This window comes from Nycticebus coucang, chromosome 20, assembly GCF_027406575.1.
Source record: "Nycticebus coucang isolate mNycCou1 chromosome 20, mNycCou1.pri, whole genome shotgun sequence".
Taxonomy (NCBI): Eukaryota; Metazoa; Chordata; class Mammalia; order Primates; family Lorisidae; genus Nycticebus; species Nycticebus coucang.
In genome coordinates this window covers 38,476,439-38,492,797 of record NC_069799.1, presented here as the reverse complement: position 1 = coordinate 38,492,797, position 16,359 = coordinate 38,476,439, and the positions used below count along the sequence as shown (strand labels likewise).

Genomic DNA, 16,359 nt, shown 5'->3' with positions numbered 1-16,359 from the left:
GGCAGGAGAATCGCGAAAGCCCAAGAGCTGGAGGTTGCTCTGAGTCCTGTGACATCATGGTACTCTACTGAGGGCGGTAAAGTGAGACTCTGTCTCTACAAAAAAAAAAAAACATGACATTTGGCTTGGCCTCTGGAGCTCAGCGGCTAGGGCGCCAGCCATATACACCAGGGCTGGCAGATTCGAACCTGGCCTGTACCTGCCAAACAAAAATGACAACTACAACAACAAAAATAGCTGGGCATTGTGACAGGCGCCTGTAGTTCCAGCTACTTGGGAGGCTGAGGCAAGAGAATTGCTTAAGCCCAAGAGTTTGAGGTTGCTAGGGCACCATAATGCAACTCTGTCTCCAAAAAGAAAAACAAAAAGAGAAAAAAAAATGACATTTACATTCTTAAATAATTTGGTTATACGGTTAAGTCATGTTAAGGATATTGATACTCAACATATGTCTCTAGAATATTTTTATCTTGAAAAACTAAAACTCAGTATATATTAAATAACTACCTATTTTTCTTATTGCCTATTGCTTTACAAACACTATCATTCTTTTGTTTCTGAAAACTACTTTATACTATTTATACAAGTAAATTTTAAAGTATCTGTTTGCTTTTGAAAAGTGGAGTAATACTCCATTTTTACATCACAAGTTATATTTACTCACTTTGTTGAGGTAAGTTTGTGTTTTTATATGTTGGCTTTTGTGAATAATACATCAGTAAATACAGATGTGCAAATAACTCTTTGTTTCATCACGTATGTGAGGGTTTTATTTTTTTCATACATTTCATTTCATTAGTAAAGTTGTCTGCCCTTCTGTCAGTACTAAACTGCCTTGATTATTATACCTTTTTAACATAACATGTCTTGAAGTCAGAAAGTGTGATTTTTTTTTTTTAAGGTTGTTGGGCTCTTTATGATACTTTGGCATTCTGTATGATTTTTAAATAGTTTTTTCCCCTAATAATATGACACTGAAAATTTTAAACAGGTTGCATTAAATTTGTAGATCATTTGGGATAAGTAAATATACACATGACATCTTCACAATATTGAGTTTTCTTACTCATTAATGAACATGCTCAAAAGTGTATCATTTAATTTATATTTATTTGTGTATTTTCTAGATTTTCTTCTGATTTCTAGTTTTATTCCATTTTGGTCATCAATAAAGGTCTATAAGATTATAATTTTTAAAAATTTATAAATTGTTTTGTGGCGTAAAGAGTTCTATGCAGGATAGTATATTGTGAGCTATTGAGATTGTGTATTCTGCTGCTGTTGTGTGGAGTGTTCTTTATATGTCTATCAGGTATAATTGTTTTATCATGCTTTTAATTTGTCCTCTTAATATAATGTCTTGCATTATTATTTATAATTACATAAAGTGCAGTGTTGAAGTATCTTACCGTTAGTGTATTATGTATTTTTTGCTTCAATGCCATCAATGTTTATATATTGCAACCCTGATTTTAAACACACACACATATATGTATACAGTAGAACCTCTGTACATTGAGTACCCAAGGGACTATAACAGCTGTTCAACCTGTAGAGGTAGTCAATGTAGGAATGTGGTCAACTATGGCGGTTCTGCTGAATATAAAGTATGTTAGATTTTATATCTATATAAAAGTAAATCATAGATTTTTCCCAGTGAGAGTGCTTTTATTATTAATATCCTTTGATTTTGTGACAGTTTCGACTAAAGTACATTTTATGAAATAGCACAAATTTTGTCTCAAAATATATTGTCCCTACTTGTGACCTCCCCTTATCTTGAACATTTGCATGGACTTCCTTTTTTCGACCTATTTTTGTCATTATATCTAATGTGAGTCTCTAGTAAACAGTATTATAATTGTATCTTGTTTTTTTTCACTGTGTGATTAATCTTTTCATTGTTTTTTTTCTTGTATTCTATAATTTTATTTCAGGATATTACTGGAGTATAAATTATTTGGTTATATGAATTACTTTTGTACATTTTGAGTCTATAAGGGTGTCCATAACCCAGATAGTATGCATTGTATCCATTAGGTATAAATTTACCCAGGCCCTTCCCCCTCTCACCTGCTAGATTTCCATTGAATTTTAGTACGATATGTCCATGTGAGTGTTGATCATTTAGTTCCAATTTAAAATTGAGTGCATGGCCTGGCACGGTGGCTCACGCCTGTAATCCTAGCACTCTGTAGGCTGAGGTGGGTGAATAGCTTGAGCTCATGGGTTTGAGACCAGCCTGAGCAAAAAAGGAGACTATCTCTACTAAAAGTAGAAAAACTGAGGCAAGAGGATCACTTGAGCCCAAATGTTGGAGGTTGCTGTATACTATGACACCACCGTACTCTACCCAGGGCGATAGCTTGAGGCTCTGTCCCCCAAAAATAAACAATAAAAGTGACTGCGTGTGCTATTTGTTTTTTCGTTGTTGTAATACCTCACTTGGGAGGATGGTCTCCAGTTCCTTCAGGTTATTCCGGAAGATACTAGATCATACATAGACTACATTTTATTACTTCACTTATATATTGATAAATATTAGGGTTGTTTCCACATCTTTGTGATTGTGAATTGTGCTGTAATCAGTATTCAAATGCAAGTGTCTTTTGTTCTTTTGGGTAAATACCTAGCAATGGAATTGCTGGATCAAATGGTATCTCCATATTACTTTCCATTCAAGTTTTACTAGTTTACATTTATACCAACAGTGTTTAAGTGTTCCTTTTCCTGTGTATCCACACCAGCATCTGTTGTTTTGGGACTTTTTGATAGCCATTCTCACTGGAGTTAGGTGATATCTCATTATAGTTTTGGTTTGCAGTTCCCTGATGATTAGAGATGTTGAGCATTTTTTCATATTTTTGTTGGCCATTAGTCTATCTTCTTTTTTTTTTTCTGCAGTTTTTAGCCGGAGCCGGGTTTGAACCTGCCACCTCCAGTATGGGGCCAGCGCCCTACTCCTTTGAGCCCTAGTCTATCTTCTTTAGAGAAGCTTTTGTTCTGGTCCTTTGCCCACTTTTTAATGGGGTTTGATGTTTTCTTGCTGACTTGCTTAAGTTCTTGATAGGTTAAAAGCCCTTCATTGGTTATATAGCATGCACATATTTTCTTCCATTCTGTAGGTTGTCTGTTCATGGTATTGATTGTTTCATTGGCTGCACAGAAGCTTTGTAATTAATCAGGTTCCATTTATTTAGTTTGGTTTCTGTGATTGCCTCTAGGGTCTTCTTCATAAATTCTTTGCCTAGGCTGCTATTTATGAGTTTTTCTAAACTCTTCTAGAATTCTTATCATTTCATGCTTAAGGTTTAAGTCTGTTATCTATCATGAATTAATTTTTGTAAGTGTTCAAAGGTGCAGATCCTGGTTGAATCTTCTAAATCTTCTACATGTGGCTATACAATTTTCCTAGCACCATTTATTAAAAAGGGATTCTTTTTCCCATTAAATATTTTTCTCCACTTTATCAAAGATCAGATGGCAATATGAGAATGGTGTGTCAAAATATATTTTGCCTAATTGTGAACTCCCCTGCTCTCATTTGATTAGTAATGTCTTCCCTTACTATTATCATTTGCTACCAAAAGTGGGATTTTGAAATATTCTACCATTTTTATATTGCTGTGTGTTTCTTCTTTCAATTCTGCCAGTGTTTGCTGTCTGTACTTTACAACCCTGATATTACACACACATATGTATATATAAAAATATTTTATATTTTATATTTATATAAAATATAAAAATAAAACATAGGTTCCCAGTGAATGAACACTTGTATTATTATTCAATGTCTTTCTTTGTTTCTTGTGACAGTTTGACGTAAAGTATATTTAAGGATAGAGGACAAGTTTTCTGTCAACATGTAGTGTACCTTATTGTGACCACTCCTGCTTTCATTTGATTAACATTTGTATGGAATATCTTTTTCTGTCTTGACACTAGCAGTCCATTTTTGTCATTCCATCTAAGGTAGTGAGTCTCTTGTTAGCAGGGTCTTGGTTAATAACTTCTTGAAATCCACATCTTCATTTAACTTAAGTCTTTAGATTTTGAAATGTAGTCTATGAATATTTATATAATCTGAAAGAGAAGGACTTACTATTGCCATTTTATTAATTGCTCTTTTTTATTTTTATAGCTATTTTGCCATTCTTTTACTCTCTTTTTGTCTTCCTTTGTGTCTCATTGTTACTTGTAGTGACTTATTATTGTAGTGAATCTTTATAGGTGATTTCCTTTAATTACCATGGCAATCATTCAATACTTACAGATGCAACAATATATTTTTAAACTGGTAACAACTTCAGTGGCATTTGGACATTGCTCCTCATTACATCTGTCCTCAATTTTGTTATTAACATCACCAGTTATATATATCTTGTTATATTTTATGCTCATTAAGAGGTGCTTAATGTTTTTGTTATTGTTTTTGTCTTCAAATTTTAGAACATGATTGAAAGTATTTTCTGCACAAGATTGTAATACTATTGAATTTTGCTTATGTGTACTTACATATTTTCTCTGAGAATTATTAATATTTTCTATAGTTTTGCCTCCTTTTAGAACATCTTTTTATTTTATTTAATATTTTCAATGAAAGGGCTGCCTTTGGTATTTCTTGGGCAGCAAGTACATTGGTAATGAACATGTTCAGAATCCATTAGCTTGATAAAATCTTTATTCTTTCTTCATTTAGAAGGGTAGTTTTGCTGGATATAGTATTTCTCCTTTGAAGTTTTTGTTCTTTTGTTCATTTTGAATATATCACCCAATTCTTTTCTGGCATGCAAGGTTTCTTTTGGTACAGCCACTAGTAATAGGACCATGCTTATACCTGACAAATCACTTTTGCTGCTTTCAAGATTTTCTTCCTTTGTTTTACTTTTCAAAACTTTGCTAATAATCAGTCTTATTCTGGTCCCTTCGTGTTTACCTCAGTGAAGTATGTAGAGCTTCTGGGTTTTATTATATCTTCTTTTATACATTTGAGAACTTCTCAGTCATTTTTTTTGAGACAGAATCTCACTTTGTCACCCTCAGTAGAGTGCTATGCCATCACAACTCACAGCAACTCAACCAACTCAAACTCTTGGGCTTAAGTGATTCTCTTGCCTTAGCCTCACAAGTAGCTGGGACTACAGGTGCTTGCCACAATGCCTGGTTATTTTTTTATTGTTGTTACTGTTGTTTGGCAGACCTGGGCCAGGTTCGAACCCACCAGCTCTGGTGTACATGGCCAACGCCCTAGTCGCTGAGCTATAAGCACCAAGCCTGGTAGCCACATTTTCCTGATTTTATTTTTTTATTTACTTATAATTATTGTTCCCATCTTATTCATTTAGTATTAATTCAGATATTTTATTTTTAATTTTGTCAGGTGACCTATATGTCTGAATTCCTTTCTTGTTGATTTCTGATTATTTTCTTCTATTAGGTATGTTTTTTATATGTTGTAATCTTTGATTCAGATGTGAGAATTAACAATATGCCACCATTTGCAAAATTTAACAAGTGATTTTGTTCAGGGGCATTTTCACATCAGTTGGTTTTACTAGAAATTTAGATGTCCTTAAATCTGTTCTGATATGTTTCTTTAGTGGAATTATCTGTTTCTTTTTCAGTTAATTTCCTCCCATTTCTTCATAAGCACCTGTTACCATTTCCTACAGCTATTCTTTGTGGTACTAAAGTCTCTGCTGCTGTAACTTTTTTTTAACCTTTGGTTTCAGCATACCATTCTGTCGTTGAAACTATAGAAGCATTTCCTTCAGCACTCTGTGTTATGGGAGACAAGCTTCTCTTTTGAAGGGCCCCCAAAAGCCAAAAGGATGGACATAATTGTGGGAGTTGTATGTTTACTTCAGTATGTACCAAGCTGTATAAGAAGGAAGAAGCGTTTAGGCAGTAAATAAAATAACCTTTTCCACCTTACTGAGGGACCCATGGAATTCTACCTACCTGGTGTTCTGAAAGGTTTTATCTGGTTGTTAGAATTCTCACAAAGGTAGTTTTGTTACATTTATTTATCATAAAAAGAATTAGACCTGATACATTGTATTATGCCATTTTGATAACATGCTTAGTATAATTGTGTATTAAGTGTGTAATGTATATTCATCTGATTCTGAAGAAACAAAATAAGTGGGATAATTTATTTTTATTTGATTTCTTTCAGCTGTATCTTCTTATTCCAGCCTAGACCATTTGTCAGAAGAAAGCATAAATATTTCATTTCCAAATGTGATAGTGAGAAAATATGGAACCTGTGGCCTTGAGCATTTAAACTTAATGAAAGTCTGGGAAAGTATGGGTGAGTATGAGGAGCAGAAAGGTTCTTATAATGGACTTAATAAATGTTCAGCTACTATGCATAGCAAAATCTTTCTATGTAAAAAATATTTGGAAGTCTTCAAAAAATTGTTAAATAAACATAAGATAAGACATACTATAGAAAAATCTTTTAAATGTAAAGAATGTGGGGAAGCCTTTTACCAGTGTTCACACATTAGTGAAAATAAAAGAATTCATACTGGAGAGGAACCCTACAAATGTGAAGAATGTGGCAAAACTTTTAACCATTGTGCTAGCCTTTATAGACATAAGAGAATTCATACTGGAGAGAAACCCTACAAATGTAAAGAATGTGGCAAAGCTTTTAACTGCTCTTCATACCTTAAGCAGCATAAGAGAATTCATTCTGGAGAGAAACCCTACAAATGTGTAGCATGTGGAAAAGCTTTCAACTCATGCTCATACCTTACTAAGCATAAGAGAACCCATACTGGAGAGAAGCTTTACAAATGCAAAGAATGTGGCAAAGGCTTTAATCGGTGGTCATACTTCACTGACCATAAGATAATACATACTGCTGGAGAGAGACCTTACAAATGTAGTGAATGTACCAAATCTTTTAACCGTTTTTCATACCTTATGAAGCATAAGAGAATTCATACTGGAGAGAAACCCTATAAATGTGAAGAATGTGATAAAACTTTTTACTATACCTCAAGCCTTAATATACATAAGAGAATTCATACTGGAGAGAAAACCCATAGATGTGAAGAATGTGGCAAAACCTTTAACAATTATGCATGCCTTTCTGTACATAAAACAGTTCATACTGGACAACACCCCTACAAATGTAAAGAATGTGGCAAAACATTTAACTATGGCTCAAGCCTTCAGACACATGAGAGAATTCATACTGGAGAAAAACCCTACAAATGTGAAGAATGTGGGAAAGCTTTTAACTCATGCTCATACTTTACTAAGCATAAGAGGATTCATACTACAGAGAAATTCTACAAATGTGGAGAATGTGATAAAACATTTAAGTGTAGCTCAAGCCTTCGTAGACATAAGAGAATTCATACTGGAGAGAAACCCTACAAATGTAAAGAATGTGGCAAAACTTTTAACTATAGTTCAAGCCTTCAAACACATGAGAGAATTCATACTGGAGAGAAACCCTACAAATGTAAAGAATGTGGCAAAGCTTTTAACTGCTCTTCATACCTTAAGCAGCATATGAGAATTCATAGTGGAGAAAAACCCTACAAATGTGAAGAATGTGGGAAAAGCTTTAACTGGTGCTCAGACCTAACTAAACATAAGAGAATTCATTCTGGAGAGAAACCTTACAAATGTGAAGAATGTGGCAAAACCTTTAACTGGTGCTCAGACCTAACTAAACATAAGAGAATTCATTCTGGGGAGAAACCTTAAAAATTGACAAATGTGGACAAAGCCTTTAATCTGTGTGGTTACCTTCCTAAGCATAAGATACATATACTGAAGAGAACATTTACCAATGTGAAGAATGTGGCAAAGCCTTTATCCAACACTATTACCATACTATATGTGAAAGAATCTATCCCTGAGCAAAATGCTACAAATGTAAAGAAAGTATAAAAGCCCTTAATAAGTGTTCATATACTACTTGAGAGAGTCATATTGGGTAACAGTGGTATAAATGAAACTATCAAAATACCTTTCAGAAGACAAACATCTTAGCATGCACTAGGGTATTCATACTGAGAAAAAAAACTATAAAGAGTAGTGCAAATTACTTCTGTCAAACGTTTTATTTTTAAAAAGCACAGGATAAATCATACTGGAATGAAACTCTCCATCAATTGCTCTTTAATAAAAAAAAATTCAGAGTATTTGGATTGGAGAAAAAAATGCTATAAATATATAAATACAGACAAAATGTTCAAAAAAACCTTAGGAAACACTAGATTTTATATTAAAAGGTATTTTAGAGATACCATAATTTGAAGAAATATTTAATCAAAGAATCAGCTCTAAGTCAACTTCATAGGATTCACAGTAGAAAGCAATAAGGCACTGAGAGTTTCAGACATTACTCTAAAGTAGAGCACTGAATGTACAGAATAATCCAAAATTAAAGATAATTTAGGTAATTTTTGCGCATGTATGTATAAAAGGAACTGGAGATTAATTTTATAGCAAATTTTAATTATACATTCATTGTATCCTATTATGCCTTAAACATTTGTAAATTTTCTTAAAAATTAAATATTGATGTAAATCAACTATGAAATTACTTGATGCTGTACCTTTATTTTTAGAGTTTTTGTATTTATTTGTGTGGCCAATTGTTTATCAAAACTATGAAAGGTCCTTCTAAATTAGGTAAGCAGCATACATATCCTCTTCCAAGGAATATGAAGGATATGGAAATGTAAGATATGTGTAGAAAGTATAACTGGAAAGGCTGTTCGTGATTTGACTTACAAGAATATTGTGAGACTCGGCACCCATAGCACAGTGGTTATGGTGTCAGACACATGCCAAGTCTGGCTGGTTCGAACCTGGCTTGGGTCAGCTAAACAATGACACGTTCAACAACAACAAAATAGCTGGGCATCGTGGTGAGCACCTGTATTCCTAGCTACTTGGGAGGCTGAGTCATGAGAATCACTTAAGCTCAAGAGGGTAAGGTTGCTGTGAGCTGTGACGCCATGGCACTCTACCAAGGTGACATAGTGACACTGTCTCAAAAAAAAGTAAATCAATAAAATAAATAAAATTTAACAAAAAAAGAATATTGTAAATGATGTCAAAGGTAGTTATTCAGAGTAATATTCTTTTCCATTATACTTAGAAGCTCTTTGAATTTTAGAAATAAGTTGTTTTACCAATTTAAGGTAATAAAATACAGTGAATTTTGAAATGCCTTATGAGGGAATATGTAAATTTAATTTTTTTAAATAAACCAAAATTGTGTTTAGTGTGTAAAGAGTGATGTGCAAAAATTAAGTGTTATCTTGCCACCAACATTAACCTGTCCCACATTATTCAAGATTGTTGGTAAAAGACGATAGCAGTGTACTATTGGATAACTTAGTGGAATAACAGTTTTAATGGCGTTTATTCCAATGAGTATTAAACTTCAAATGTTTGAAGAATATCATTTCTATAGGTTATATTTTTAATATTTAGCTACATGGTCATTATGATGGTAATGATGAAGAATATATAGGGGTATAACCAAAAGCCATACACTTCTGAGTGCTGGGTAACTGTTTACAAAATTTCATTCTACATTTTTCCATGTACACATGACCTCTGAATTGAAAACACGTATTTTTGTTTTCGATGTACATGGAGCAAAATAAAAAAGTATATCACCTTAAAGATAAACTTTATTTGTAAAAGGATTATGGCGAACATGATTGTGTTTGTGTCAGTGTGTACCTATATTGAGAAGAAAACAAATAGGTTGTAAGAAAACATACAATTTCAAACGTGTTGATAATTTTCAAGCAAAGGAAAAACCTCAAAGGTTCTGAAAGTATATTGTCTCTGTTTTTGTATTGAAGTTTTCTAACGTCTTATGGTTCCTGGTTCAAAATTTTCCCATGAAAATCTTCTTTCCCATGAGTAAGGTTTTGTTCCTTACTCATGCTACAACCATTTTCTTATTCCAAAGTATATAAAGTTTTAGGCCGGGCACCATGGCTCATGTCTATAATCCCAGCACTTAGGAGGGTGAGGCAGGTGGATTCCTTGAGCTCATGAGTTTGAGACCAGCTTTTGCCAGCGAGACCCCGTCTCTAAAAAATAGCCTGGCGTTGTGGCGGGCGCTTGTAGTCCCAGATACTTGGGAGGCTGAGGCAAGAGAACAGCTGAAGCCCAGGAGTTTGAGATTGCTGTGAGCTGTGATGCCACCGCACTCTACCAAGGGCAACACATGAGTCTCTGTCTCAAAAAGAAAAAAGAACTAAGTTCATGAAGTAATTCTTTATGTGACCTCAGAATTTATCAGAATAATTTTTATGAAATTTAATTGTTCTCAGAAAATATTTTGAAGACATGAGTATATTAAGTTAAATTGTGTTTAATCTGTACACTGCATTGTTTTTGGTCTCATTTGGAGAATCCTACTTGAGCTATTTTTTCTTCAGTTATTACTCCTTTCACTTTTTATAATTGATATAACTTAGTTGATTGACTTTATTGGACCAATTTGTTTAGGTCAGATTTAAGGGCTACGTAAGTCATGGGTTGTTTTGACATTTATATGAAGTAGACCAGCACAAGACGACACTGTGTGTGTAAGAGATACTCCATAATTAGCAATAAGTATTCCTGTTGGAGTGAGTTTGTGTCTCTACATGAGATAGAAAATTGCCATATGTGTAAATGGCACTTATTTTTCATTTGGAAAGAGAACATCTGTTTACAAACTGCATGATTTAGTCTGTCTGAATTTAGAAAGAGTAATTTTGCTTCTTTCATTTCCAAATTATCTCTCATTATTTGCTATTTGTGTTCATCTTCAGGTACACTTGCATCTCGGCCCTTCTTATTTCCTGTGTTACCTCTAACAGCTTTCTCACTCTTCTTTCTGCCTTATGTTATTTCTACACAACATATTTTATGTTTTGATTAGAAGGATTATCTATTAGAGTTTGAAAACATTTGTAGAATATAAATGAAACACTCTGGTCGTGTATAGGCAGTCCCCAAGTTAACAAAATTCTGACTTACATACAGCTTGCACTTATGAATGGAGGCTATTACGTTAAATTCTTGAGTTTACAAACATCTTATTGGCATACGACTAACACAAACAGAGACTGTTACAGGTAACAGGTAAATGTATCTCTTCCAGCTGACATTCTAATTTAACTTTACAACAAACCTGCAGAACCAGTCTCACTTGCAACCTTGCATGTAACTGATAGAAGGATGGAGTGTCTGTGGATCAGAGTGTTAAATCAGGCAGTTAGCATTGTTTATCTTTGTTTAAAAAAGGGAAATGTTACTAAATCCTAACCCAAAGCATGGCAAATACTACATTAGACTCAGTATCGCATTAATAATATTGGTACTTAATATGTTGTAAATGATGTGTAAAGAAACATGTCAGAATTTGGAAATTTCTTAAGATACTCCATATCCATTTCATATCTTAGAAGTAATTTTCAATACAGTTAATGGTAAGTGATAAATTTAGTATTTAGTTTTTTATGAAATACATTGTAACTTAAGTTTCTATTTAGAATCTTCTGTTTATGAGTGTGCTTATTACATATTGGACAATAATAGAATGAACTTTGTGGACTTAAAAGTCTGAAATGATCTTTCTTTTCCAGATACTGCAATCTTGGGGAATTTTCACTTATTTTATTCTATATTTATTTTAATGGAGGTAGTTCAATGTCCACTGCTTTCATTCTTGTTCACCTAAGTGTAGCCAAGTTCCCTAAGTATAGCTAACTCCTTGGTTTGTTCTCTATAGAAAAATCTCAAGGGTCATGGCTGGTTTGCAATTGAAACATTTCAATTTCATTTTCAGAGAGTGGCCAGAGATAGAACTGTTAGTGCCACTGTTCACATTACAGTGTTTGATAACATCAGCAATAGGAAATCCAGGTGCCCTGAAGTTAAAGTAAGTGCCTTATTGTATATTGGCCACTGCCACGTGTCTTTCTGGGTTCTACCTATGCTGGTGAATATCAGAGTTCTTCTGCTTATGACTAACAAATGTAATGACAAAAATATCACAAAATCTACATATTTTTATGCAGTTTAGCTAAGCTTATGACAAAGACACAGACTCAGCATTTTGGAATGCTGCTCTCTTAACGATGACATTTTAAAATTTCTTCATTTTACATTGATGTAATATTGTATGTATGTATCATGTAATATATGATGTTTTGATGAATATATACATTGTCAAATGTTTAATTCAAGCAAATTACCAAATGCTTTACCTCACAATTAACATTTTTGTGGTGAGAGAACAATTGTCTTAGCATTTTTCAAAGATACATTGTCATTAACTAGAGTCACCTGGCTGTATAATAGGTTTATTGAACTGATTCTATCTAACTGTAAATATGTATCCTTTGATAGACCTCTCCCTCAGTGCACCCTGTCCTAAGAGCCCCAGTCTCTAGTAACACCATTCAACTCTCTACTTAAGTGAGTAAAATTTAGATTCATATATGAGCGAGATTAAGGGTTGTATAGATTTCTGTATGGCTCCTTTCAGTTACATCATTCTTGTGATGTAAAATGACAGGATTTTCTTTTTATAGGTAAATAGTGTAATATTTAGTTTGTATCCCATATTTTATTTATTAACTCTATTCTTCTCTACTGGCCTATGTGTTGTTTTTTTTAACCAATACTATACTGTTTGGGTTATTACAGAATTTGGAAATTTCTTAAGTTACTTCATATTCATTTCATATCTTGGAATTAAAAATTTCAGGACAGTTAATGGTAAGTGATGAATTTTTTATTTAGTTTCTTATGAAATGCAATACCCCTTGTATTCCTGTGCAGAATATTCTGTTTTTGAGTGTGCATATTACATGTTGGACCATAATAGAATGAAGTCATACATGGTCTTTATTGCATGTATGATTTCACTGGTTGAAGTGCATTTGATCAGAGGTTTTTTTTTATAGTTAGATATTCAAATTTGTCAAATCTTTTCCCTGTTTATTAAATGTTATGTATAGCCCTAGGTTTTCTTTCTAGTAAGAAACTAGGTCGGTGTATTCACACCTATAGGAGGCCCTGAGAGTGTCACATCACACATTCTGTGGACCCGATCTTATGTCTACTCTGAGTATCTGACTCTCTTGGTAAAATTGAGGCCCAGGGATTCTCATGTCTTTTGCTTACTTAATTATTTCAAATATCTAGAAAAGTGGCTAGACAAACTGAGTGCTTAATATATGTGTGTTAAATGAATGTACTGCAATCAAGAGTTCTCCCAAATATTTGGGCCTGGGTTCTCCTTTCTATCAACCAGGGATTCCTGTTCTGTCTGTGTTAAAGACAAATGACCAGATGGAAGGAATCAAACCTCCTTTACAAAAGCAGAACATAGGTTTGTTTTCTATGTGTTTTCTAAGAATAGTGGGACATGGGCCATTGAAGCAAGAGGCAGAGAGCTTCTTTGATGAAAGAAGATAGTAAAATTAAAATGAACAACCAAGACTGGGAAAGCAGCCTTTCTATAGGAATCTGTGTGCCATGTCTGTGACATTTAGTCCCTACAAGAATGCCATGAAATTCATCTTCTGACACCCACCCCCATTTTTAGAGGAACAAACTAAGGTTCAGAGGGCTGCAGTGATATCCCCAGGACACATCTAGCAAGTGGCAGACTCCCTACTGTACCTGAAGGGGACAGATGCTTCTCTGCTCCAGAAACTATGGGATGGTGGTGAAGTCACAGAAGGAACCCAAGAAAGTGGAAAGGGAGGGCATGGTCTATCCCTAGAAGGCTAAAAGCAGTGAGTACACCATTTCCCCTTTTTTCCTGGATGATGAGTCTTTATTATGCAGGTCTCCTCTAATTTTAAGAGACTCATTTTCATACCTGAGGGGCGGGGAGAGTCGTGTAAAAACTGACCAAAGTCAGTGACAGTGCCTCAGTCTACTTAATGGTTGGGGTCTGAAGCTCAGACTGGAACAGTTCTTAAGGACTTATGCAAGTGAAGAAAATGAATATCCATGGAAAAACGTTCCAGACTTTCAAAGTAAAATTTCATGTTGGGGGGGGAGAATGATTAAGCTATTAATAATTCATGATATCTTCAAGGTGTTTCGTCAGTTGTGGTATAACACCAGCCACTGTATCAATAGCCTGTATGAAGAGCATTATTCCTGTAACTCCTCAAAAAAACATTCTTACAGAGATGGGAAAACACAGGCTTTGGGACATAAAATCACTTCTCACCAGCAAATTACTCAGAAATGAGAACCCTCCACAGTAAGTGCTGTATGAAATTCTCCCTAAGTTCACTAAGACACTCCCTGCTCTTGATGTAGAGAAAGTCCTGAGGAAGCCTCATTTTCTTCATATTTAATTTTTATTTATTTATTTATTTTCATTTGGGGGGTTTCTTTTTTTTTTTTGAGGCAGAGTGTCACTTTGTCACCCTTGGTAAAGTGCTGTGGCATCATAGCTCACAGCAACCTCAAACTCCTGGGTTTAAGCAATTCTCTTGCCTCAGCCTCCCAAGTAGCTGGACTATAGACAGGCGCCTGTCACAATGCCCAGCTATTTTTGGAGACAAGGTCTTGCTTTGGCTCAGGCTGGTCTCTAACCTTTGAGCTCAAGACAATCCACCTGCCTCCGCCTCTCAAGGGCTGCAATTATAGGCATGAGCCACGGCGCCTGACCCCTTTCTTCACATTTTAGATACAGTGCACAGTGCAAGACACTCTAGAACAGTGGTTCTCAATCTGTGGGTTGCAACCCACAGGAACTGTATTAAAGGGCTGTGACATTAGGAAGATTGAGAACCACTGCTCTAGAAGAACTTTTTGACTTGAAGCAGTATATTTTTTTTCTCTCATTTAAATTAAAGGAAGTGTTGGGAACTGACAGCAATCCCAGATTTGGTGAAGAGGTGATATTGGAAAGAGTCCAGATGACAGAATCCCCTCATAGGACCAAGGATTTGAGCTCAGTAAGGAGAAACCCCAAATAGAGAAGTGACTCACTAACCAGTTAGAGAAATTAGAAGGAAACAATGAAGGGACATGACTTTGACATAGAAACAACAGATTGGCAAAAATTATTAGATTGTTATTAATATTCAGAGGAGGTTGGATGCAGAGAATCAGCTACATTCAGACATAAGCCAGTGACAGGGTACCTGCTACAGCACTTTTGAAAAGTAATTTGGCTGTAGCCATTAACATTGTACCTATGCATATCTTTTATATTGGTAATCCCTTTCCTAGGAGTGTATGTAGGATATCGAGTATATTTTCTGGTATAAACTATGTCCTCCTAAAAATTGATACAATTATGTTCTAACACCCAGTATTTTGAGAATGTGATTGTATTTAGACATATGGACCTTAAAAAAGTAACTATGGTTAAGCAAAATCATTGGGGGTAGACGCTTCTATTCAGAAGGAGTGGGCTCCTTATAAGAAGAAGCAGTAAAGACACGGAAGCACAAGTGAAGATCCTATGAACAAAGAGAGAAGGTGGACATCTGCAAGCCAAAGAGTAAGACTCAGAAAACACCCCTGCAGCCAACAGCTTGATGTGGCATTTATAGCTTACAGAATGATGAGAAACTGAATTTCTGCTGTTATAGCCTTGTCTGTCTGGCTGTGCCGTCTTATAGCAATCCTAGCAAACTGTCCTGGCCTGTTAGGGCACACAGGATGTTTCCTGCAGCAGAGGTGACATGAAAATAGAATTTTATTGTGTTGGGCTCCACCGGCATTGAAAAGCTGAAACGTGGTAGAAAATATCCTCCCTCAAGGAATATAAGGTATCTTATGTGAGGGGACAGCTTCTACCCTGGTGGGATTATAGGAACAAATTCTGTGAGATGACACATTGCAAACAAATGCATAGGGTAATTTAACAATCTTTTTGTATAGTCCCTTCTACTTGTGTATAAACTCCTTAGCAGGAGTGTTAGCTTTAGGTTTTAGAGTTGGTCTGGGAGGGTAGTGGTGCTGCCTACTAGAGGGATTAGTTGGGGTAGGTAGTTAAATATAAAGGCAATAACAATTGCAGACATACTCTTGGCCTAGGGTAAAGTGAAAGCAATACAAATGCCTTTTAGTATGTTAACAGGGACTATGCACCTAATCAAGTTGTCATTGGGAACTAAGGAAGGCCAGATTCTCTTGGGAGGAGGTTGTTAGTCACTTGAGAGAAAACTCTAGGAAAGAGACCACAGAGTTGCCATATTCATGTTTGAGCACCCCAAGTGTTTGTGCATCCTTATCTATGGAGACCCCTCTATACCAGCACTCACTCTGTCCTAGCACTAGCCATTGTTGGTGGTGGCCTAGTGCACCTGCCCTTCATTCAAGGAGATGACA

The 16,359-nt window shown here is 35.1% G+C and overlaps 1 protein-coding gene across 4 annotated transcripts in view; it reads left to right on the top strand.

Moving 5' to 3' along the window:
* Nucleotides 1–9,741, top strand: part of LOC128572379 (zinc finger protein 724-like) — a 32,521-nt gene extending 22,780 nt beyond the window's left edge. For all 4 annotated transcript variants that reach the window (XM_053572270.1, XM_053572269.1, XM_053572267.1 and 1 more), the window contains one exon: nt 6,179–9,741. In XM_053572270.1, coding sequence (XP_053428245.1) covers nt 6,292–7,728 — 1,437 coding nt within the window. In that variant the 5' untranslated portion in view covers nt 6,179–6,291 and the 3' untranslated portion in view covers nt 7,729–9,741. The remainder of the gene's footprint in view (nt 1–6,178) is intronic.
* Nucleotides 9,742–16,359: the final 6,618 nt, after the last annotated feature.